Raw genomic sequence first — 26,355 nt, forward strand, 5'->3', positions numbered from 1 at the left:
CGACAGATATCGTTGGAGTTGTATATCACCATATGGTGTTGAAAAGATGACATTTTAAGCTTCTTTTAACAAGAAAACTCTGAGTTTAAAGCTGTTTCAAAATGAGTAAACGTTATAAAGAATTTCGCAATAAAAATTATAAAGAAGTTCACAGACCTCCAGTTCGCTATATTTTGATTTTTTTTTTATAAAATAAGAAGTTCGTTATATTTTGTACTTTTTTAATAAATGTCACTCAAGCCACCAATGAAATTCGTAAAATTTACGAATTCGCTACAAAAGAAGTTCGCTGTTTGGGTACTAGATGAATTGCTTGTGAAGAAATTTATGAACAGAATTAAGGATTTTTTTTTGCTAAAACGAAACCCCCCTTTCACTGTTGTCATTATTGATTGTTTGGGCACATTGAAAACCTTCCATATTCACTGTTTAGTTCATTTTTCTTTAATAAAAAGTCATAGGTCATCTAAGGAATTTTTTTAATTATTAAGAAAAAAGTACTAATGAATATTTTGCTGACATGCTGGTAATTCATAAAATTAATTATTTTCTATTTTTTAAAAGAACTTTGGGGATAACATAATAAAATATGCCTCCTCACATAGGTTTTTTACCTTCCAGTTTAGATTATTGTAAAGAAATCCTTCGCCATTGTCATTATGTAGCAACACCAATAAGATGACTGCTATTCAAGATACTACTCCTTGTAATAACTCCCAAGAAGCAATAAACAAAGTGGTTATCTACAAATTTCTATACACACTTTAACCCTTTCTTGAAATATCTATTGGAAGTAACCTTTATAGATGCCAACTACCAATCTTATGTCTGGGATATTTACATTTAAGAATGTCTGTGCTTACAGGGACTCATAATGTAATTATATGAAATTTGTTAAATTACTAAATAAAAATTGAATGTTTAATAAGATTTTCAAAAATTTATCATAGAGGACAGGTATCGAGTATGTATCGCCGTCGTATTTCGAAGGAAAAATTGGAAAAAGAAAAGTCTATTTTTCCTATGGAAATGAAATTTTTAAAAATTTCCGATAGAAATGAAACCTTCAGAAAAAATTTCTATAGAAATGAAATTTTTGGAAAATTTCTTATAGAAATGAAATTTTAAGAAAATTTCCTATAGAAATTAAATTTTCTGAACATTTTTTATAGAAAATTTCAGAAATTTTCCTATAAAAATGAAATTTTCAGAAATTTTTTTATAAAAATGAAATTTTCAGAAAATTTTTTATAGAAATGAAATTTTCAGAAATTTTTTTATAGAAATGGAATTATGAGAAAATTTTCTATAGAAATGGAATTATTAGAAAATTTTCTACAGAAATAAAATTTTTGAAAAATTTCCTATAGAAATGAAATTTTTAGGAAATTTCCTATAGAAATTTTTAGAAAGTTTCCTATAGAAATGAAATGAAATATTCTATTAAAATTAAAATTTTAGAAAATTTCCTATAGAAATAAAATTTTTGGCAAAATTTCCTATAGAAATTAAATTTTTGGCAAAATTTCCTATAGAAATTAAATTTTCAGAAAATTTTTTATAGAAATAGAATTATGAGAAAATTCTATAGAAATAAAATTATTGGAAAAATTTCCTATATAAATGAAATTTTTAGGAAATTTCCTATAGAAATTAAATTTTCAGAAAATTTCCAATAGAAATGAAATTTTCAGAAATTTTTCTATAGAAATGAAATTAAAAAAAAAATATTATGGAAATAGAATTTTTAGGAAAAAGTTCTATAGAAATGAAAATTTCAGTAAATTTTTTATATAAATGAAATTTTCAGAAATTAAATTTTCAGAAAATTTTCTATAGAAATGAATTTTTAGAAAATTTCCTATAGAAATGAAATATTCTATTAAAATTAAAATTTTAGAAAATTTCCTATAGAAATAAAATTTTTGGCAAAATTTTCTATAGAAATAAAATTTTCAGAAAATTTCTTATAGAAATTAAATTTTCAGAAAATTTTTTATAGAAATAGAATTATGAGAAAATTTTCTATAGAAATAAAATTATTGGAAAAATTTCCTATATAAATGAAATTTTTAGGAAATTTCCTATAGAAATTAAATTTTCAGAAAATTTCCTTTAGAAATGAAATTTTCAGAAATTTTTCTTTAGAAATTAAATAAAAAAAAAAAATATTATGGAAATTGAATTTTTAGGAAAAAGTTCTATACAAATGAAAATTTCAGTAAATTTTTTATATAAATAAAATTTTCAGAAAATTTTCTATAGAAATGAAATTTTTAGAAAATTTCCTATATTAAAATTAAAATTTTAGAAAATTTCCTATAGAAATAAAATTTTTGGCAAAATTTCCTATAGAAATAAAATTTTCAGAAAATTTCTTATAGAAATTAAATTTTCAGAAAATTTTTTATAGAAATAGAATTATGAGAAAATTTTCTATAGAAAAAAAATTATTGGAAAAATTTCCTATATAAATGAAATTTTTAGGAAATTTCCTATAGAAATTAAATTTTCAGAAAATTTCCAATAGAAATGAAATTTTCAGAAATTTTTCTATAGAAATGAAATTTAAAAAAAAAATATTATGGAAAAGGCATTTTTAGGAAAAAGTTCTGTAGAAATGAAATTTTCAGTAAATTTTTTATATAAATGAAATTTTCAGAAAATTTTCTATAGAAATTACCTTTTCAGAAAATTTCCTATAGAAATTAAATTTTTAGAAAAAATCCTATGGAAATGAAAATTTTCTATTGAAATTATATTTTTAGAAAATTTCCAATAGAAATGAAATTTCCAGAAAATTTCCTATAGAAATGAAATTTTCAGAAAATTTCCTATAGAAATTAAATTTTCAGAAAATTTCCTATAGAAATTAAATTTTCAGAAAATTTCCTATAGAAATAAAATTTTTTGGCAAAATTTCCTATAGAAATTAAATTTTCAGAAAATTTCATATAGAAATAAAATTTTTGGTCAAATTTCCTATAGAAATAAAATTTTCTATTGAAATAAAATTTCCTATTAAAACTAAATTTTTAGAAAATTTCCCTACTGGAAATTGGTGCAAATTGCCACTGACGGACCTATCACAGGACTGGTACCGGTGATCCAGTTTGTCGCAGTTTTTAAATAGTGATAATTTAATGATTTCCATACACGCTTAATATAAAAATCTTATTGGATCTACACATTTAGTGAAGTAGAATAACCAGAATAACCTATTGTTCAACATTTTTCAAAAGTTTTTCATTTCTGGTGTGATTCGGATAACCAAACTGAAACTGATTTCTAAGAGTTTGTCCGAGGGTGGTTCATGAGGACCTGTCTATGGAGTGCTACTACTAAAATGCCCCAGGACGTGTGCCTTAGGAACGAGTCCAAGGCGTGTCCTAAAGTGTAAATTTACCCCGTCAATGACAAACCCATGTTAAAGTGACCGGTCCCTTCCATACGTCTTGACCAGAACTAGGACTGGTCCATGCACACCACACTCAAAAAAAAAAAAAGTTTACTTGGATCCAAAGATTTTGACCTTTCCTTAAGGATTTTGGTATTGATTCCGATCCAAAGATGCGGCTTCTTTAAAGTAAAGAAATTTTTTTGTCGACCTATCTGACTTTAAATCTAGGACCAATAAAATTAAAATTGGGATACAGATCTAATTTATAAAATTTCCATTCTCTTTTCGCGGTTTATTAATAAAATTACTCACGTACAAAGAAATACCAGTTTAAAAATCCAAATTATAACAAATACTGAAAAGCAAAAAATGTTTTCTTAATTCCAAAAAAAAAACTTTAAATCAAAGACGCTAAATCCTCAAAATAAATAAGCCTATATTTGAAGCGTTTTTATCTTAAATCTAAAGTTTCAATATTTCAGTTAATTTAAGGACAATTTCTTTAAATCAAAAATGTGTTTCTTTAATTTAAGGAAAATTAGCCTTAGTTCAAAGACATGCGACTTTAACGGAGGGACGCAAATTTACAAAAATTGTATCCTAAATTTAATGAAAAAAAATTTTTAAGCAATGATTATAAACTTTATTTTAATTAAAATTTCATTATTTTAAAGAAATTTGTCCTTAATATTTTGTAAATTTCGCATCCTAAAGTTTAGGTTGCGTAATCTTTAGTATCACGTAAATAATTTTTTCAGTGCAGGGACTAGTCCTGTACCAGTCCTGTGTTTGATCCATTTCCCGTAGGGTTCCCATATAAAAAATCCTATGGAAATTAAAATGAACCTTTGTTGGTCTGAAATTTCTTTCCTGAGAAAATCAATCTCTTCTTTCAGTGTATATATGAAAAGTATAGATATAGTTTAATTATTTATTTTGCGTCTCCACCCTCTTGTAAGAATTCTACGATTAGTTCGAATAGCTGCCTTCAAGAAGAAGCAAGGAAGAAATCTCAATGCAAACTTTTTAAGTTTTCTATTCAACTAATTATGCGGATATCTTTAGAGATGACTAGTAGATGTGACTACAAGGAGTGTCGCGCACTCAAGGAGGAGGTAGTGGCAGAAACTGAATGCTCATCACAACTATGGTAAGGAGCGAAAAACTTTAAAACAACGCCCATAAGAATTCCATAAGATAAACGTGAGGCAACCAATTTATAGGACTTCCTCCCTCCTCCACCCAATACTCCTAGGAATTAAACGAAATACAACTATAGCAGTTAGTTGAGTTAAAGGAAAATCGTATACTGCAGCATATAAAACGCGAAATTATCATAATTATGTAAGTAGTCATGTCTAAAAGGATATGCGGTATGTACATACATATTTACCCAAGCAAACATACTGATTATGTACTTACGAGTTGGTATATAATCATTTCCTCTGTTGGTATATAACTAACACTAGCACTACGCATTGTCTATGGCAAGAACAACATATTGTCGAAAATTTATACATAATAGACCATCGAACAACCTATAAGCAGGAGCAAACATGCAAATAATCATGGAGGGTAATAGTGACAGGATACTCAGTTTCTATCTACTTAACTAATGTCCTCCAAACTTGAATGTGATTATGCTCCAAAGGTCCATTTTATTAATAAATCTATTTCGACTACATGAGCTGCATGTTGTTACATACCAACCAATAAATCTGGGTATATGTATATATACCCATGTATATAATTCATACATAGAAGTAGATAGATATGATTCACATGACATCCTTAATTAATGTATAAACCACCCCTTATGGTTCCTTTGCCTATAAAACTATCCGAGGATGCCTTGTCACATCGAGCACCTAATATGTTGGTAATGTCACCCTAAACATATTCTCGTAGTATAACATTTGATTTATGCATAATTAAAGGAGTTAAGACGTTTATTGTTCAAGCAACACCATATCCGGCCTAATTTCACATTTTGCACATGTAAAATTAAATCTGAATTTTAATTGATTTATAAATATCACCATTTTATAAACAAACATTTTAATTAAAATTAAAAAATATTCTATTTAAAAATAATCTATTTAAGTGATAATTGTTTTACATACAATTTTTGGCCAAATTTCCTATGGAAATGAATATATATGGCAAAACTTCCTATAGAAATTACCTTTTTGACAAAATTTCCTATAGAAATAAAATTTTTAGCAAAATTTCCTTTAGAAATGAAATTTTTAGAAAAAATCATATAGAAATGATATTTATGGAAAAAAAAAATCTTATAGAAGGGGAATTTTCAGAAAATTTCCTATACATAATCAATTTTTGAAAATTTTCCTATAGAAAGAAATATTTCCAATAGAAATTAGATTTTCAGAAAAAATTCCTACGGAAGTGAAATTTTTAGAAACAATCCTATAGAAATAAAATTTCCAGAAAAAAAATCCTATAGAAATAAAATTTTTTGAAAATTTCCTATAGAAATGATTTTTTTTAGAAAATTTCCTATAGAAATGAAATTTTCAGAAAAAAATCCAACGGAAATTAAACTTTTAGAAATAAAAATTAAATTTTCAGAAAATTTCCTATAGAAATGATAATTTCCTATAGAAATTGTAATATAAATGAAATTTTCAGAAAATTTCCTTTAGAAATAAAAATTTCAAAAAAATTTCCTATAGGAAAGAAATTTTCAGGAAATTTCCTACGGTAAAATTTCCCTTAGATATTAAAATTTTCAGAAAATTTCCTATAGAAATTAAATTTTCGGAAAATTTCCTATAAAAATGAAATTTTCAAAAAAATTTCCTATAGAAATGAAATTTTCAAAAAAATTTCCTATAGAAATTAAATTTTTAGAAAAAATTCTATGGAAATGAAATTTTAGAAAAAATCCTATAGAAATGAAATTTTTAGAAATAAAAATTAAATTTTCAGAAAATTTCCTATAGAAATGATTTTTTCCTGTAGAAATTTTTATATAAATGAAATTTTCAAAAAATTTCCTATAGAAATGAAATTTTTAGAAAAAAAATCCTATAGAAATGATATTTATAGAAAACAAAATCTTATAGAAGGGGAATTTTCAGAAAATTTCCTATACATAATCAATTTTTGAAAATTTTCTTATAGAATGAAATATTTCCAATAGAAATGAAATTTTCCGAAAAAAAATTCTATGGAAGTGAAATTTTTAGAAACAATCCTATAGAAATAAAATTTCCAGAAAAAAAAATCCTATAAAAATAAAATTTTTTGAAAATTTCCTATAGAAATGAAATTTTTAGAAAATTTTTTTAGAAATGATATTTTCAGAAAATTTCCTATAGAAATGATTTTTTCCTATAGAAATTTTTATATAAATGAAATTTTCAGAAAATTTCCTATAGGAAATTTTCAAAAAATTTCCTATAGGAAAGAAATTTTCAGAAAATTTCCTTTAGATATTAAAATTTTCAGGAAATTTCCTATAGAAATGAAATTTTTAGAAAATTTCCTATAGAAATGAAATTTTCAAAAAAATTCCTATAGAAATGAAATTTAAAAAAAAAAATCCTATAGAAATTAAATTTTCAAAAAAAATTCCTATAGAAATTAGATTTCTAGAAAAAATTCTATGGAAATGAAATTTTAGAAAAAATCTTATAGAAATGAAATATTTAGAAAAAATCCTAAAGGGGAATTTCAGAAAATTGTCCATAGAAAGGACATTTTCAGAAAACTTTCTTTAGAAGTGAAATTTTCAGAAAATTTCCTATAGAAAATTTTTCAGAAAAACAATCCTATAGAAATGAAATTTTCAAAAAAATTCCTATAGAAATGAAATTTTCAAAAAAAAAATCCTATAGAAATTAAATTTTCAAAAAAAAATTCCTATAGAAATTAGATTTCTAGAAAAAATTCTATGGAAATGAAATTTTAGAAAAAATCTTATAGAAATGAAATATTTAGAAAAAATCCTAAAGGGGAATTTCAGAAAATTGTCCATAGAAAGGACATTTTCAGAAAACTTTCTTTAGAAGTGAAATTTTCAGAAAATTTCCTATAGAAAATTTTTCAGAAAAACAATCCTACGGAAATTAAATTTTTAGAAATAAAAATTTATTTTCAGAAAATTTCCTATAGAAATGATTTTTTTCTATAGAAATTTTTATATAAATAAAATTTTCAGAAAATTTCCTATAGAAATAAAATTTTCAAAAAATTTCCTATAGAAAAGAAATTTTCAGAAAATTTCCTACGGTAAAATTTCCTATTGATATTATAATTTTCAGAAAATTTCCTATAGAAAAGAAATTTTCAAAAAATTTCCTATAGAAATTAAATTTTCAGAAAATTTCCTATAGAAATAAAATTTTCGGAAAATTTCCTATAAAAATGAAATTTTCAAAAAAAAAAATTTCTATAGAAATGAAATTTTTAGAAAAAATTCTATGGAAATGAAATTTAGGAAAAAATCCTATAGAAATGAAATTTTTAGAAAAAATCCTAAAGGGGAATTTTCAGAAAATTGCCTATAGAAAGGAAATTTTCAGAAAATTCAGATATCTAACGCACTTACAGTCAGCGATCTGCCAAAAAGAGTTAGTACATTTTTGTCGAAAGTATTCATGAATAAGTCATACAAATAAGTTAAATTAAGTATAAGTCCAACAATGGACCTCCTTTTCTGTGAATGTGTAGCACCATCATGGTGTATACCACTTATTTGCCTATGAACCTTTTTATTTCACACGAAACAAACGTGCACTCAAAAAAGGGACGATAATGCCAACTGAAGTAAAACTTTAAATAAGAAAAAAGTTGTAAACAAATATTGCGCACATTTTTTTTAAATAAAATATAGAAAGGAAATTTTCAGAAAATTTCCTATAAAACTGAAATTTTCAGAAAATTTCTTATAGAAATTCAATTTTCAGAAAATTTTCTATAGAAATGACATTTTTAGAAAATTTTCTATAGAAATTAAATTAAAAAAAAAATCATATTCAAATGAAATTTTGTCAAAAATTTCCTAAAGAAATTAATTTTTCGGAAAAATGACATTTTCATAAAATTTCCTTTAGAAGTGAAATTTTCATAAAATTTCCTTCAGAATTGAAATTTTCAGAAAAGAGAGAAATACAAATGAGATTTCCTATAAAAATGAAATTTTCAGAAACAAACATCCTATGGAAATTAAATTTTTAGAAATAAAATCCTATAAAAATAAAATGTTCGGAAAATTTCTTATAGAAATGAATTTTCAGAAAATTTCCTATTGAAATGAAATTTTTAGAAAAAAATCCTATGGAAATTAATATTTTGACAAAATTTCCTTAGAAATGAAATTTTGACAAAATTTCCTATAGAAATTAAATAAAAAATCCTACAGAAATGAAATTTTGACAAAATTTCCTACACTGAAAAAAATATTTACGTGATATTAAAGATTACGCAACCTTAATTTTAGCATGCGAAATTTACAAAATATTAAGGACACATTTCTTTAAAATAATGAAATTTTAATTAAAACAATGTTTCTAATCTTTGCTTCAACAATTTTTTCATTAAATTTAGGACAACAATTTTGTAAATTTGCGTCCCTCCGTTAAAGTCGCATGTCTTTGAAATAAGGCTAAATTTCCTTAAAGTAAAGAAACACATTTTTGATTTAAAGAAATTGTCCTTAAATTAACTGAAATATTGAAACTTTAGATTTAAGATAAAAACGCTTCAAATATAGGCTAAGACTTATTTTGAGGATTTAGCGTCTTTGGTTTAAAGCTTTTTTGGAATTAAGGAAACATTTTTTACTTTTAAGTATTTGTTATAATTTGGATTTTTAAACTGGCATTTCTTTGTACGTGAGTACCTTTATTAATAAACCGCGAAAAGAGAATGGAAATTTGATAAATGAGATCTGTATCCCAATTTTAATTTTATTGGTCCTAGATTTAAAGTCAGATAGGTCGCTAAAAAATTTCTTTATTTTAAAGAAGCCGCATTTTTGGCTCGGAATCAATACCAAAATCCTTAAGGGAAGGTCAAAATCTTTGGATCCAAGTAAACTTTTTTTGAGTGTATAGAAATAAAATATTCAGAAAATTTACTATAGAAATGAAATTTCCAGAAAATATCCTATAAAAAAATTACATTTTCAGAAAATTTCCTATAAAAATTACATTTGCAGAAAAATTTCCTCAGAAATGAAATTTTCAATGTTTCAATGTAAGGACAAAATATATATGGTTTTTTTCTGCAAGTCCCATAAGCTATTGCTCTTTTAAGTAAGAATAGGTAATATTTCCAGTTCATCACACCATGTAGTAAATGTTTGACAATTTACTACACCATCCCTTTCTTTCAATCATGTGTTAACTTTAATCCTAACGACCAAAAGGAGTACATTTACAAAGGACAAAGGTAATGGGAAGAGTAAGAATATTTTGTGAGGATAATAAAATGTAGTAAACAACTACCTTCATACCAATTGTCCTGTTTTCAAACTCTTGTCATTTAGAATTTTCAAAATTTGTTTAAATTTTGGTCAAGGCATTTGGGGGATTTATGTGTGTGTCTTTCTTTTGGGCATGGGTATATGGAGAATACATGTAAATCGAGTCCCTTAGGCTTGGATCCTTTTTTGTGTGTTGGCCAACAGACATATTTGGGATGAGTAAATTTTTTATGAAAAGGACAAAAAGTTTTTCAAAATGGGTTGTAGGAAAAGGCTGCTACTGTTGACGTTAATTTTCTCTTAGCCGATGTGTTATAAATCAAATATTTCCTTTATTGTTGTAAAAGTTTAAACCTAATTGTATGAAGACCCATGGGTATTGTTGTGGTCTGAGTGAATCTTAAGAGAACTGAGGGTTGTTTTTCATATTGGCGCATCATACCTGGTACTTCTATTTTATCTGGATCTTCATCTTCATCAAAATCTGAACCAGAATCTTCATCGATGGCATCATCAACATCGAAATCAAAAGATCGCTTTGTTGAAGTCTGAAAAATAGCAAATAAAGTAAATAGTAAATTAGTTTTATGGAGAAGATTGATTACAATTAAATAAATACACTTTGTTCACAGAAAAATATTACCAAAAATTTTTATCTGCAACCATAATAGCATTCCCAATAAAATATAAAAATGTCAATAATATTGTGTAAGGTAGTTCCTATATAAATGAAATTTTAACACAATTTCCTAAAGAAATGGAAGTTTGACAAAATTTCCTAAAGAAATTAAATTTTGACAAAACTTCCTATAGAAACCGAAGTTTGACAAAATTTCCTATAGAAATGAAATTTTAACAAAATTTCCTATTGATATGAAATTTTAACAAAATTTCCTTAGAAATGAAAATTTAACAAAATTTTATTTCTATAGGAAATTTTATTTCTATAGGAAATAAAATTTTGAGAAAATTTCCTATAGAAATAAAATTTTGAGAAAATTTCCTATAGAAATAAAATTTTGACATTTCCTATAGAAATGAAATTTTGACAAAATTTCCTATAAAAATTAAATTTTGACAAAATTTCCTATAGAAATGGAATTTTGACAAAATTTCCTATAGAAATGAAATTTTGACAAAATTTCCCATAGAAATGAAATTTTGACAAAATTTCATATAGAAATGAAATTTTGACGAAATTTCCTATAGAAATGAACTTTTGACCAAATTTCCTATAGAAATGAAATTTTAACAAAATTTCCTATAGAAATGAAATTTTAACAAAATTTCCTTAGAAATGAAATTTTAACAAAATTTCCTATAGAAATAAAATTTTGAGAAAATTTACTATAGAAATAAAATTTTGAGAAAATTTCCTATAGAAATAAAATTTTGAGAAAATTTCCTATAGAAATAATATAGAAAATTTTGACATTTCCTATAGAAATGAAATTTTGACAAAATTTCCTATAAAAATTAAATTTTGAAAAAATTTCCTATAGAAATGAACTTTAGACCAAATTTCCTACAGAAATGAAATTTTGACAAAATTTCCTATAGAAATGAAATTTTGACAAAATTTACTTTAAAAATGAAATTTTGACAAACTTTTATATAGAAATGAAATATTCAGAAAATTTCCTATAGAAATGGAATTTTTACAAATGTCCCATGGAAATGAAATTTCGACAAAATTTCCTATAGAAATGAAATTTCGACAAAATTTCCTATAGAAATGAAATTTTGACAAAATTTTCTATAGAAATGAACTTTTGACCAAATTTCCTATAGAAATGAAATTTTGACTAAATTTTCTTTAGAAATGAAATTTTAACAAAATATACTATAGAAATGAAATTTTGACAAAATTTCCTATAGAAATGATATTTTGACCAAATTTCCTATAGAAAGGAAATTTTGACAAAATTTTCTATGGAAATGAAATGTTGACAAAATGTCCTATGGAAATGAAATTTTGACAAAATTTCCTATAGAAATGAACATTTTGACAAAATTTCCTATAGAAATAAAATTTTAACAAAATTTCCTATAGAAATAAAATTTTGAGAAAATTTACTATAGAAATAAAATTTTGAGAAAATTTCCTATAGAACTAAAATTTTGAGAAAATTTCCTATAGAAATGAAATTTTGACAAAATTTCCTATAAAAATTAAATTTTGACAAAATTTCCTATAGAAATGAACTTTAGACCAAATTTCCTATAGAAATGAAATTTTGACATTTCCTATAGAAATGAAATTTTGACAAAATTTCCTATGAAAATGAAATTTTGACAAAATTTCCTATAAAAATTAAATTTTGACAAAATTTCCTATAGAAATGAAATTTTGACAAAATTTCCTATAGAAATGAAATTTTGACAAAATTTCCTATAGAAATGAACTTTTGACAAAATTTCCCATAGAAATGAAATTTTGACAAAATTTCATATAGAAATGAAATTTTGACGAAATTTCCTATAGAAAGGAAATTTTGACAAAATTTTCTATGGAAATGAAATTTTGACAAAATGTCCTATGGAAATGAAATTTTGACAAAATTTCCTATAAAAATGAAATTTTAACAAAATATCCTATGGAAATGAAATTTTGACAAAATTTCCTATGGAAATGAAATTTTGACAAATTTTCCTATGGAAATGAAATTTTGACAAAATTTCCTATAGAAATGAAATTTTGACAAATTTTCCTATGGAAATGAAATTTTGACAAAATTTCCTATAGAAATGAAATTTTGACCAAATTTCCTATAGAAATAAAATTTTGACAAAATTTCCTATATAAATGAAATTTTGACAAAATTTCCTATAGAAATGAAATTTTGACAAACTTTTATATAGAAATGAAATATTCAGAAAAGTTCCTATAGAAATGAAATTTTGACAAAATTTCCTATAGAAATGAAATTGTGACAAAATTTCCTATAGAAATGAAATTTTGACAAAATTTCCTATAGAAATGAACATTTTGACAAAATTTTGTATAGAAATTAACATTTTGACAAAATTTCCAATAGAAATAAAAATTTTGTCAAAATTTCCTATAAAAATGAAATTTTAACAAAATATCCTATGGAAATGAAATTTTGACAAAATTTCCATGGAAATGAAATTTTGACAAATTTTCCTATGGAAATGAAATTTTGACAAATTTTCCTATTGAAATGAAATTTCGACAAAATTCCCTATAGAAATGAAATTTCGACAAAATTTCCTATAGAAATGAAATTTTGACAAAATTTCCTATAGAATTGAAATTTTGACAAAATTTCCTATAGAAATGAAATTTTGACAAAATTTCCTATTGAAATGGAAGTTTGACAAAATGCATTAAAATACTTGATAACAAATATTCGTTCCGAATAGTATCTCGAAAGTCTCCTCACTGCATTAAAACAAAGTTGAATAAAATTAAAACGAAGATACGTATTTTAAAAAGTGTAGCCGTTTTTCGAGTCAAAATTAAAATATTTATTTTTTGTTAAATAATATATTTTTTGCATTAAAGAAATTTATCCTAAGCTTTCTATACAATTGTTTTTGGTGATTAAATTAATTCCACAATAGATTTTAAAAGAAATTATTTTATTTATTTTTCAATAACTTCACCTTATCGCATTTCTTACATTTTGTATTTCCTCTTTACAAACGTCTAGTTTTGTTATGAGAGATTTATTGTTTAATCACATTTAATCATCAACTTTTTAGAAATTTTGTAGAATATTTCTATTAATTTGTTTTTGCCATAGCTTTCAAAATCACAGAACACTGTTGTTTTGCCTAATATCTCTTTACAACTCCTTAAGCACTTTTGAACTAAACTGACTGTTGTTAACCAGGCAATGGAGCTCAACCAAATAAAGTTTCAAAATATTTCAACAAGAATGTCGACAAACACACTGATGTGGAAACGAGAGGCTGCAAATAGAATCAATGCTAAGAGGCAGCAATACCAGCAGAAGATATCACAGTTTAATGAAGAGACGGAGAGAGTGAGAGTGAGAAAGAGAGAAATCTACGACGACATAATAGGTAAAAGCGGCAAAATCTATACACAATACAGAATGTAATATGGACCAGGCATTTTGGGAAGGAGCTATGAGGTGCATAACTTGGACTAATACTAATACAGATATACACATTTGGGGATGTTGTGTGGGGGTTATTATGCACTCTTTCATTGGTATATTTGGGTGAGTGCGCTTGTGTGTCTCTAGGAACCAGAATCAACATTTTCAAAATTTTTGAAAATGGGCATTAGTAATAGGATAAATATTTTTTTGGGTGGGGGATGGCGGGGGTCGAAAGGCAATTTGGTTGCTCAAAATCGGTTTGCTATATGAACGTAAAGATAAACACAAGGACAAACTGGTTGGCAAAGCAGACAGTCAAACAAACAACCCTTTCACTGAACTTTTTGGGCAACAGGATGACATAGACGGACAACATAGACACTCTTCCATTCCTATATAAGTTTCGATAAAAATATGAACAAACAATGGCCTTAAAGAGCAATAACATTTAAGCAATACTATACATAGTAAAGCTAGTAGAACTAGCCTCATATCCTAAGAATTCTGATGATGGTAATAATAGCAAAAGGCATCATTTGCTGCTGAAGTTTTCACTTTAGGAGCCCAAAAAATTTTAACTAAATTATGAATTATGTTGTATAAAGCAAAGAGAGGGGCGGGCGAATGGTACCTTTGGTCTTTTGGAAGTTTTAACACAATATTTCGGAAAGAGTTGATGAGTTAGACTAAGAATTTCAAAATGCTTACAGATCGAACTTTAATAGGAACTATAATACTCCTGTTTAGAGGTTCTGTTTGTGATCTTTCATTGCACGAAAAAATGTTATTTGTTAAAAAAATTTTATTTCTATAGAAAATGTTGTCAAAACTTTTTTTCTATAGAAAATTTTATTCCTTGAGAAAATTTTGTCAAAATGTATTCCTATATTAAGATTAGGAATTGAGATTTTCTCAATAGAGAAAATTTTGTTAAACTTTTATTCCAAGCAAAAATTTTGTCAAAATTTTATTCTTAGAGAAAAATTTTTCAAAATTTCTTCGTATATCAAGATTAAGAATTGAGTTTTTCTCAATGGAAAAATTTTGTTAAAATTTTATTCTTGGAGAAAAATTTATCAAAATTTTATTTCTATAGAAAATTTTGTCAAAATTTTATTTCTATAGAAAATTTTGTCAAAATTTTATTTCTATAGAAAATTTTGTCAAAATTTTATTTCTATAGAAAATCTTGTCAAAATTTTATTTCTATAGAAAATTTTGTCAAAATTTTAATTCTATAGAAAATTTTGTCAAAATTTTATTTCTATAGAAAATTTTGTCAAAATTTTATTTCTATAGAAAATCTTGTCAAAATTTTATTTCTATAGAAAATTTTGTCAAAATTTTATTTCTATAGAAAATTTTGTCAAAATTTTATTTCTATAGAAAATTTTGTCAAAATTTTATTTCTATAGAAAATTTTGTCAAATTTTATTTCTATAGAAAATTTTGTCAAAATTGTTTTTCTATAGAAAATTTAATCCTATATTAAGATTAAGAATTGAGATTTTCTCAATAGAGAAAATTTTGTTAAAATTTTATTCTTGGAGAAAATTTTGTCAAATTTTATTTCTATAGAAAATTTTGTCAAAATTGTTTTTCTATAGAAAGTTTTGTCAAAATTGTTTTTCTATAGAAAATTTAATCCTATATTAAGATTAAGAATTGAGATTTTCTCAATAGAGAAAATTTTGTTAAAATTTCATTCTTATTTCTATAGAACATTTTGCCAAAATTTTAGTTCTATAGAAAATTTTGTCAAAATTTCAGTTCTATCAAAAGTTTTGTCAAAAATTTATTCATTGAGAAAAATTTGTCAAAATTTAATCCTATATTAAGATTAAGAATTGAGACTTTCTCAATAGAGAACATTTTTTTAAAATTTTATTCTTGGAGAAAATTTTGTCAAAATTTTATTTCTATAGAAAATTTTGTCAAAATTTTATTTCTATAGAAAGTTTTTTCAAAATTTTATTTCTATAGAAAATTTTGTCAAAATTTTATTTCTATAGAAAACTTTGTCAAAATTTTATTTCTATAGAAAATTTTGTCAAAATTTTATTTCTATAGAAAATTTTGTCAAAATTTTATTTCTATAGAAAATTTTGTCAAAATTTTATTTCTATAGAAAATTTTGTCAAAATTTTATTTCTATAGAAAATTTTGTCAAAATTTTATTTCTATAGAAAATTTTGTCAAAATTTTATTTCTATAGAAAATTTTGTCAAATTTTATTTCTATAGAAAATTTTGTCAAAATTGTTTTTCTATAGAAAATTTAATCCTATATTAAGATTAAGAATTGAGATTTTCTCAATAGAGAAAATTTTGTTAAAATTTTATTCTTGGAGAAAATTTTGTCAAATTTTATTTCTATGGAAAATTTTGTCAAAATTGTTTTTCTATAGAAAGTTTTGTCAAAATTGTTTTTCTATAGAAAATTTAATCCTATATTAAGATTAAGAATTGAGATTTTCTCAATAGAGAAAATTTTGTTAAAATTTCATTCTTATTTCTATAGAACATTTTGTCAAAATTTTAGTTCTATAGAAAATTTTGTCAAAATTTCAGTTCTATCAAAAGTTTTGTCAAAAATGTATTCATTGAGAAAAATTTGTCAAAATTTAATCCTATATTAAGATTAAGAATTGAGACTTTCTCAATAGAGAACATTTTTTTAAAATTTTATTCTTGGAGAAAATTTTGTCAAAATTTTATTTCTATAGAAAATTTTGTCAAAATTTTATTTCTATAGAAAGTTTTTTCAAAATTTTATTTCTATAGAAAATTTTGTCAAAATTTTATTTCTATAGGAAATGTTGTCAAAATTTTAGTTCTTTAGAAAATTTTGTCAAAATTTTAGTTCTATAGAAAATTTTGTCAAAATTTCAGTTCTATCGAAAGTTTTGTCAAAATTTCAGTTCTATCGAAAGTTTTGTCAAAATTTTAATTCTATAGAAAATTTTGTCAAAATTTTATTTCTATAGAAAATTTTGTCAAAATTTTATTTCTATAGAAAATCTTGTCAAAATTTTATTTCTATAGAAAATTTTGTCAAAATTTTATTTCTATAGAAAATTTTGTCAAAATTTTATTTCTATAGAAAATTTTGTCAAAATTTTATTTCTATAGAAAATTTTGTCAAATTTTATTTCTATAGAAAATTTTGTCAAAATTGATTTTCTATAGAAAATTTAATCCTATATTAAGATTAAGAATTGAGATTTTCTCAATAGAGAAAATTTTGTTAAAATTTCATTCTTATTTCTATAGAACATTTTGTCAAAATTTTAGTTCTATAGAAAATTTTGTCAAAATTTCAGTTCTATCAAAAGTTTTGTCAAAAATGTATTCATTGAGAAAAATTTGTCAAAATTTAATCCTATATTAAGATTAAGAATTGAGACTTTCTCAATAGAGAACATTTTTTTAAAATTTCATTCTTGGAGAAAATTTTGTCAAAATTTTATTTCTATAGAAAATTTTGTCAAAATTTTATTTCTATAGAAAGTTTTTTCAAAATTTTATTTCTATAGAAAATTTTGTCAAAATTTTATTTCTATAGGAAATGTTGTCAAAATTTTAGTTCTTTAGAAAATTTTGTCAAAATTTTAGTTCTATAGAAAATTTTGTCAAAATTTCAGTTCTATCGAAAGTTTTGTCAAAATTTCAGTTCTATCGAAAGTTTTGTCAAAATTTTATTTCTATAGAAAATTTTGTCAAAATTTTATTTCTATAGAAAATTTTGTCAAAATTTTATTTCTATAGAAAATCTTGTCAAAATTTTATTTCTATAGAAAATTTTGTCAAAATTTTATTTCTATAGAAAATTTTGTCAAAATTTTATTTCTATAGAAAATTTTGTCAAAATTTTATTTCTATAGAAAATTTTGTCAAATTTTATTTCTATAGAAAATTTTGTCAAAATTGTTTTTCTATAGAAAATTTAATCCTATATTAAGATTAAGAATTGAGATTTTCTCAATAGAGAAAATTTTGTTAAAATTTTATTCTTGGAGAAAATTTTGTCAAATTTTATTTCTATAGAAAATTTTGTCAAAATTGTTTTTCTATAGAAAGTTTTGTCAAAATTGTTTTTCTATAGAAAATTTAATCCTATATTAAGATTAAGAATTGAGATTTTCTCAATAGAGAAAATTTTGTTAAAATTTCATTCTTATTTCTATAGAACATTTTGCCAAAATTTTAGTTCTATAGAAAATTTTGTCAAAATTTCAGTTCTATCAAAAGTTTTGTCAAAAATTTATTCATTGAGAAAAATTTGTCAAAATTTAATCCTATATTAAGATTAAGAATTGAGACTTTCTCAATAGAGAACATTTTTTTAAAATTTTATTCTTGGAGAAAATTTTGTCAAAATTTTATTTCTATAGAAAATTTTGTCAAAATTTTATTTCTATAGAAAGTTTTTTCAAAATTTTATTTCTATAGAAAATTTTGTCAAAATTTTATTTCTATAGAAAACTTTGTCAAAATTTTATTTCTATAGAAAATTTTGTCAAAATTTTATTTCTATAGAAAATTTTGTCAAAATTTTATTTCTATAGAAAATTTTGTCAAAATTTTATTTCTATAGAAAATTTTGTCAAAATTTTATTTCTATAGAAAATTTTGTCAAAATTTTATTTCTATAGAAAATTTTGTCAAAATTTTATTTCTATAGAAAATTTTGTCAAATTTTATTTCTATAGAAAATTTTGTCAAAATTGTTTTTCTACAGAAAATTTAATCCTATATTAAGATTAAGAATTGAGATTTTCTCAATAGAGAAAATTTTGTTAAAATTTTATTCTTGGAGAAAATTTTGTCAAATTTTATTTCTATGGAAAATTTTGTCAAAATTGTTTTTCTATAGAAAGTTTTGTCAAAATTGTTTTTCTATAGAAAATTTAATCCTATATTAAGATTAAGAATTGAGATTTTCTCAATAGAGAAAATTTTGTTAAAATTTCATTCTTATTTCTATAGAACATTTTGTCAAAATTTTAGTTCTATAGAAAATTTTGTCAAAATTTCAGTTCTATCAAAAGTTTTGTCAAAAATGTATTCATTGAGAAAAATTTGTCAAAATTTAATCCTATATTAAGATTAAGAATTGAGACTTTCTCAATAGAGAACATTTTTTTAAAATTTTATTCTTGGAGAAAATTTTGTCAAAATTTTATTTCTATAGAAAATTTTGTCAAAATTTTATTTCTATAGAAAGTTTTTTCAAAATTTTATTTCTATAGAAAATTTTGTCAAAATTTTATTTCTATAGGAAATGTTGTCAAAATTTTAGTTCTTTAGAAAATTTTGTCAAAATTTTAGTTCTATAGAAAATTTTGTCAAAATTTCAGTTCTATCGAAAGTTTTGTCAAAATTTCAGTTCTATCGAAAGTTTTGTCAAAATTGTATTCCTAGAGAAAATTTTGTCAAAATTTAATCCTATATTAAGATTAAGAATTGAGATTTTCTCAATAGAGAAAATTTTGTTAAAACTTTATTCATGGAGAAAATTTTGTCAAAACTTTATTTCTATAGAAAATTTTGTCAAAATTTTATTTATATAGAAAATTTTGTCAAAATTTTATTTCTATAGAAAATTGTTTCAAAATTTTATTTTTATAGAAAATTTTTTCAAAATTCTATTTCTATAGAAAATTTTATCAAAATTTTATTTCTAAAGAAAATTTTGTCAAAATTGTATTTCCATATAAAATTTTGTTAAATTTTATTTCTATTGAAAATTTGGTCAAAATTGTATTTAGCAAAATCTCCCAAAACATTAAAAATTCTACCAAGCCAGTAAAAAATCTACAATTTTTCGTAGAATTCTACCAACTGTAGCAACCGTGCACGCAAATCCCTAAACAATCTAAATTTTTATATGAAAAACTTATTTTGCTATAAATCATGTTCGCTGATATCAACCTGCTAGCCAATCTTTGAAATCTGAACCCCATAAAGTGAAAAAACCATAAATTGTTTCAAATCTCTCAACGAGATTCCCCTCAACAGAGCAGGAAGCTTCAAAACAAATAAGTTCGCAAGACTAGGAACTAATATCAGTGGATATGCATCTAGCTCCTTGCGTGAGAAGCCACAACAAATTAGTGAATTCTAAAACTAAAGCAGAATGTTAAAAATTCATAGAATAACATAATAGCATAATCAAAGCGAGGAAAAATGAATATTTTTCATTTATAGGAAAATTAAATTATCCCCATATTAAATTAAATTAATATAAAGACTATATATTCCCCGTCGATGTATATATAAACGTCAAAATAACTTGTTCCATCATTACAATCTCCAAACATAAAATCTTATTTTAACCCTTGCTTGGAGTTTCTTCAATCATTGATGCATATTGAAATTCCATTTCCTTTACAACAAGCAGACCACAAATTTTATCCCAAAACAATCTCAAAGAATTTCATCCTTCCAAGAGAAAATTTTAGCTACTTGCTACTCGTCGTTCTTATTTGAAGTGTTTAGCCCACTACCAATCAAGTGAACCAAATTTTGCCCATCACCATCCCTTCCCTATTGAGAAAATAGTATAAATCTTTACTTTAGAATTTGCAGGACATTTTTACTTTGAAATTTTCCAAAGTAATTTAGAATCTAATGAATGTGTCTGGTTTCTGTTGAGTTTTCTCACACCAGCTAAACTAACACCATATAGAAAAGGGTTGGAGGACTATAGGATTGGCTGAATGGTATAGACAGAGAAAGAGGGAGGTGAATTTTTTAACCATAGTAAAAAGTGTGGTTATGGTGCGAAGTTACCAGAGGTAATGACGTCGAGGAGGGGTTTATCTTTGCCGACTTAAACCAAAAATTCGGGATATTTTATTGTTTGATATAATTCTTGGTGTTTTTGAAAAAAATTCTCCTCCAGCAAAGAGGTACTTCAATTACATTTCTATAACATATATTTTTTACGAACTTCAGTACAGAGACGTCTGGAAGATATAATCTAAAGCCATCGTTCTCACGGTTGCCACTCGAGCCAAAAATAATCTTCCAAAATTGGGAGAAAATTTTACCAAACAAAAAAGTCTTATTTTGCAAAAATTTTTTTCTATAGAAAATATTGTCAAAATTTTATTTCTATAGAAAATTTTGTCAAAATTTTATTTCTATAGAGAATATTGTAAAAATTTTATTTCTATAGAGAATTTTGTCAAAATTTTACTTCTATAGAGAATTTTGTCAAAATTTTATTTCTATAAAGAATTTTGTCAACTTTTGTTTCTATAGAGAATTTTGTCAAAATTTAATTTAGTCAACATTTTATTTCTAAAGAAAATTTTTGTGAAATTTTTTTTTCTATAGAAAATTTTGTCCAAATTTTTTTTCTATAGAAAATTTCTATACAAAATTTTGTTAAAATTTTATTTCTATACAAAATTTGGTTCTATAGAAATTTTTATCAAAATTTTATTTCTATGGAAAATTTTCTCAAAATTTTATTTCTATAGAAAATTTTCTCAAAATTTAATTTCTATGGAAAATTTTCTCAAAATTTTATTTCTATAGAAAATTTTCTCAAAATTTTATTACTATAGACAATTTTCTCAAAATTTGATTTCCATAGAAAATTTTCTCAAAATTTTATTTCTATAGAAAATTTTCTAAAAATTTTATTTTTATAGAAAATTTTAGCAAAATTTTATTTCTATAGAAAATTTTGTCAAAATTTTATTTCTATAGAAACTTTTCTCAAAATTTTATTTCTATAGAAAATTTTCTCAAAATGTTATTTCTATAGAAAATTTTGTCATAATTTTATTTCTATAGTCATACAATTTTGTCAAGATTTTATTTCTATAGTCATAAAATTTTGTCAAAATTTTATTTCTATAGAAAATTTTGTCAAAATTTTATTTCTATAGAAAATTTTCTCAAAATTTTAGTTCTATAGAAAACTTTCACTAAATTTTATTTCAATAGAAAATTTTCTCCAATTTTTGTTTCTATAGAAAATTCTGTCAAAATTTTATTTCTATAGAAAATTTTGTCCAAATTTTATTTCTATAGAAATTTTTGTCCAAATCTTATTTCTATAGAAAATTTTGTCAAAATTTTATTTCCAAAGAAAATTTTGTAAAAATTTTATTTCTATAGAAAATTTTATAAACATTTTATTTTTTCAATAGAAAATTTGTCAAAAGTTTATTTTTATAGAAAATTTTGTCCATATTTTTTTTCTATAGAGAATTTTGTCAAAATTGTATTTCTATAGAAAATTTTGTCAAAATTTTATTTCTATAGAAAATTTTCTCATAATTGGATTTCTATAGAAAATTTTCTCAAAATTTGATTTCTATAGAAAACTTTCTCAAAATGTTATTTCGATAGAAAATTTTTTCATAATTTTATTTCTATACAACATTTTGTCATAATTTTATTTCTATAGTCATAAAATTTTGTCAAAATCTTATTTCTATAGAAAATGTTGTCAACATTTTATTTCTATAGAAAATTTTCTCAAAATTTTAGTTCTATAGAAAACTTTCACAAAATTTTATTTCTATAGAAAATTTTTTCCAATTTTTGTTTCTATAGAAAATTTTCTCAACATTTTATTTCTATAAAAAATTTAGTCAAAATTTTATTTCTAAAGAAAATTTTCTCAAAATTCTATTTCTATAGAAAATTTTCTCAAAATTTTATTTCTATAGAAAATTTTCTCAAAATGTTATTTCTATAGAAAATTTTCTCAAAATTTTATTTCTATAGAAAATTTTGTCAAAATTGTATTTCTATAGAAAATTTTGTCAAAATCTTATTCCTATAGAAAATGTTGTCAAAATTTTATTCCTATAGAAAATTTATGAATTTTATCTTAATATTACTTCTATATTAAAATTCTCAAAAATTTTATTTCTATAGAAAATTTTGTCAAAATGTTATTTCTATAGAAAATTTTGTCAATTTTTTAGAAAATTTTCTCCAATTTTTGTTTCTATAGAAAATTCTGTCAAAATTTTATTTTTATAGAAAATTTTGTCCAAATTTTATTTCTATAGAAAATTTTGTCTAAATCTTATTTCTATAGAAAATTTTGTCAAAATTTTATTTCCAAAGAAAATTTTCTAAAAATTTTATTTTTATATAAAATTTTAGCAAAATTTTATTTCTATAGAAAATTTTGTCAAAATTTTATTTCTATAGAAACTTTTCTCAAAATTTTATTTCTATCATAAAATTTTGTCAAAATTTTATTTCTATAGAAAATTTTGTCAAAATTTTATTTCTATAGAAAATTTTCTCAAAATTTTATTTCTATAGAAAATTTTCTCAAAATTTTAGTTCTATAGAAAACTTTCACTAAATTTTATTTCTATAGAAAATTTTCTCCAATTTTTGTTTCTATAGAAATTCGGTCAACATTTTATTTCTATAGAAAAATTTGTCAAAATTTTATTTCTATAGAAAATTTTGTCAAAATTTTATTTCTATAGAAAATTTTGTCAATATTTTATTTCTATAGAAAATTTTCTCAAAATTTTATTTCTATAGAAAACTTTCACTAAATTTTATTTTTATAGAAAATTTTCTCCAATTTCTGTTTCTATAGCAAATTCTGTCAAAATTTTATTTCTATAGAAAATTTTGTCCAAATTTTATTTCTTTAGAAAATTTTGTCCAAATCTTATTTCTGTAGAAAATTTTCTCAAAACTTTATTTCTATGGCAAATTTTCTCAAAATTTTATTTCTATAGAAAATTTTCTAAAAATTTTATTTCTATAGACAATTTTCTCAAAATTTGATTTCTATAAAAAATTTTGTCAAAATTTTATTTCTATAGAAAATTTTCTCAAAATTTTATTTCTATAGAAAACTTTCTCAAAATGTTATTTCTATAGAAAATTTTGTCATAATGTTATTTCTATACAACATTTTGTCATAATTTTATTTCTATAGTCATAAAATTTTGTCAAAATTTTATTTCCATAAAAAATTTTCGAAACATTTTATTTCTATAGACAATTTTCTCAAACTTTGATTTCTATACAACATTTTGTCATAATTTTATTTCTATAGAAAATTTTCTCAAAATTTTATTTCTATAGAAAACTTTTTCAAAATGTTATTTCTATAGAAAATTTGGTCATAATTTAATTTCTATACAACATTTTGTCATAATTTTATTTCTATAGTCATAAAATTTTCTCAAAATTTTATTTCTATAGAAAATTTTGTCAAACTTTTATTTCTATAGAAAATGTTGTCCAAATTTTATTTCTATAGAAAATTTTCTCCAATTTCTGTTTCTATAGAAAATTTTCTCATAATGTTATTTCTATAGAAAATTTTCTCAAAATTTTATTTCTATAGAGAATTTTGTCAATTTTTTTTTTCTATAAAAAAATTTATAAACATTTTATTTCAATAGACAATTTTGTCAAAAGTTTATTTCTACTGAAAATTTACGAACAACCAATTTAACCCTAGTTTAGTTCATAGAAATTTCCATGCTCACCGTCCAAAAATAAAATTTTGCCCTTAAAACAAGTTTGGGGTGATCATATTCCTTCTCTGCGTGTGTAATTACATACTATTTGGGAAGAAAAACTTTTTCTATACTAACCATCGAAAACTTATAAATAAGATTTTTTTAATTTGGTAAAAATTTGAAGTTTTCGTAAAATGTTGGTAGATTAATCTTGTCTCGAGTGTATTCAGCTCCAAAACAAATTTTCTCCCCCTTCAAATTTTACGTCTCTGTTACATTTTTTAACACAATCCCCCTCAATAAAACTAACACAAGTGCATTACAAATACCATAGCATAGTGCAAACCTAATTCACCACAAACATTGTATACTACACACATAGTAAAACATAAGGAGCGCTAGAATCTGGGAAATGTTAGGAAGACAAGCCAATGTATAAAGAACATATCAAAGTATTACATATTTTGTAAATGAAAATTTTCAACAAAATGCCATACAACTATTACCACTACTAACTAAATAAAAAAGCAAAAACAACAAACTTTAGGGAATTAAAAATTCCTGAAAATAAATTTTCTATGGACAAGAAGTTTGTGAAGGCAAAGAAATTTCAAATCATCTTATCGAAAAAAGTTTTCCAAAAAAACAAAAAAAAAACCAAAAACTTCACACCCAAAGAGGAACAATTTTTAAATCTTTCGAAATTCTTAGATTTTTTTTTTAATTTTCAAAATTGTTACAATATTTATTAAAATATGTAATTGATTTGATATTTTTTGGTATCTATAAATTCTTAACGAAAATCGTAAAGCCTTTATTTCATGAATTTTCTCCCTTTTCTATTTAAACAGTCATAATAAACTCAGCTGTTTCATTCATTCCAGACTTTCTTAAAGACAACAAAAATGCGAAGATGTTGAAAAGCAAAAAAAAAAAAAGAAATAAGAAAACTGTCGGTGCCATTGACTTGGAATCGTAATAAAAACAATACGAATGACCTTGTAATACAAAATAAATGCTCAGAAAAAAAATCCAAGTCCTTGGCAAAACGTGGAAAAACGACAACAAAAGCATACATTTTACTCAGTAAATGTCTATAATGCTCCCATATGTATGTGTTTACATATGTCTGTCTATATATATATGCACAGAGATATACATACATATATTTTGATATTTGCTTTCCTTATATTATATGTCCTGGTAAACCAAATTTCAAAAAAGCATATCTACACATGTATTGCTATTTCTTGGCTACAAAAATATAACTTTTAGGCAAACAACCGCAATATAATTGAAAAGAACCCAGAAGTTTTCTCCCTCAATGATAGTGAGAGAAAGAGAGAGAGTGAGATAGGAAGAGGAAGAGAAGAAAAATTCTAAAACTTCCACATTTTCCATATGTTTTGGTCTTCTAATCCATTATACAGTTATTCTGGCACATTTAAGAAATTAAAATAAAAACCAAAATACTATGCAGAAAATATAAAACTCAAGAGAAAAAACAGTGGGCAACAAATTCCACCTCATCCCACCCTATAATAGAAAATCCAATTCTGTATATTCATATATAAATGAGCTTACAACTCTCCAACTTCCTTCTCCCCCTTTACCCCCTGTTATTCATCTAGGTTCAAAGACACATTCTTCACATCACACATTCAATTACACAACAAACAAAATCCTTTCTCTCTGGCTTTACTGCTGACGTCGCAACACCCAGAGAGAGAGACAGAGAAAGAACGAAAAGAAAAATGCATAGTTTTTTCTCTATGCATTTCATTGAAAACCATGCATTTTCTTTCAAAAAAAATCTCTCTCTCTCTTTTGTCCTTGTCCAGCTCATTGACACCGGAATGCAGCAGAGCATCTAGCGTTATTTAATTGTTTATGCTGGAAAGGGGTGGAGGGGGTGGCAAAGGAGATAAATCTGCAA

General features: G+C 23.2%; 1 protein-coding gene across 2 annotated transcripts in view; it reads right to left on the reverse strand.

Moving 5' to 3' along the window:
* The window catches only part of sno (Protein strawberry notch), a 60,450-nt gene that overhangs the window by 23,132 nt on the left and 10,963 nt on the right, over positions 1-26,355 (reverse strand). For both annotated transcript variants that reach the window (XM_075298763.1, XM_075298761.1), the window contains exon 2: positions 10,297-10,402. In XM_075298763.1, the coding sequence (XP_075154878.1) occupies positions 10,297-10,402 (106 nt within the window). The remainder of the gene's footprint in view (positions 1-10,296; positions 10,403-26,355) is intronic.

The sequence above is a fragment of the Haematobia irritans genome, chromosome 3, assembly GCF_050003625.1.
Source record: "Haematobia irritans isolate KBUSLIRL chromosome 3, ASM5000362v1, whole genome shotgun sequence".
Lineage (NCBI taxonomy): Eukaryota > Metazoa > Arthropoda > Insecta > Diptera > Muscidae > Haematobia > Haematobia irritans.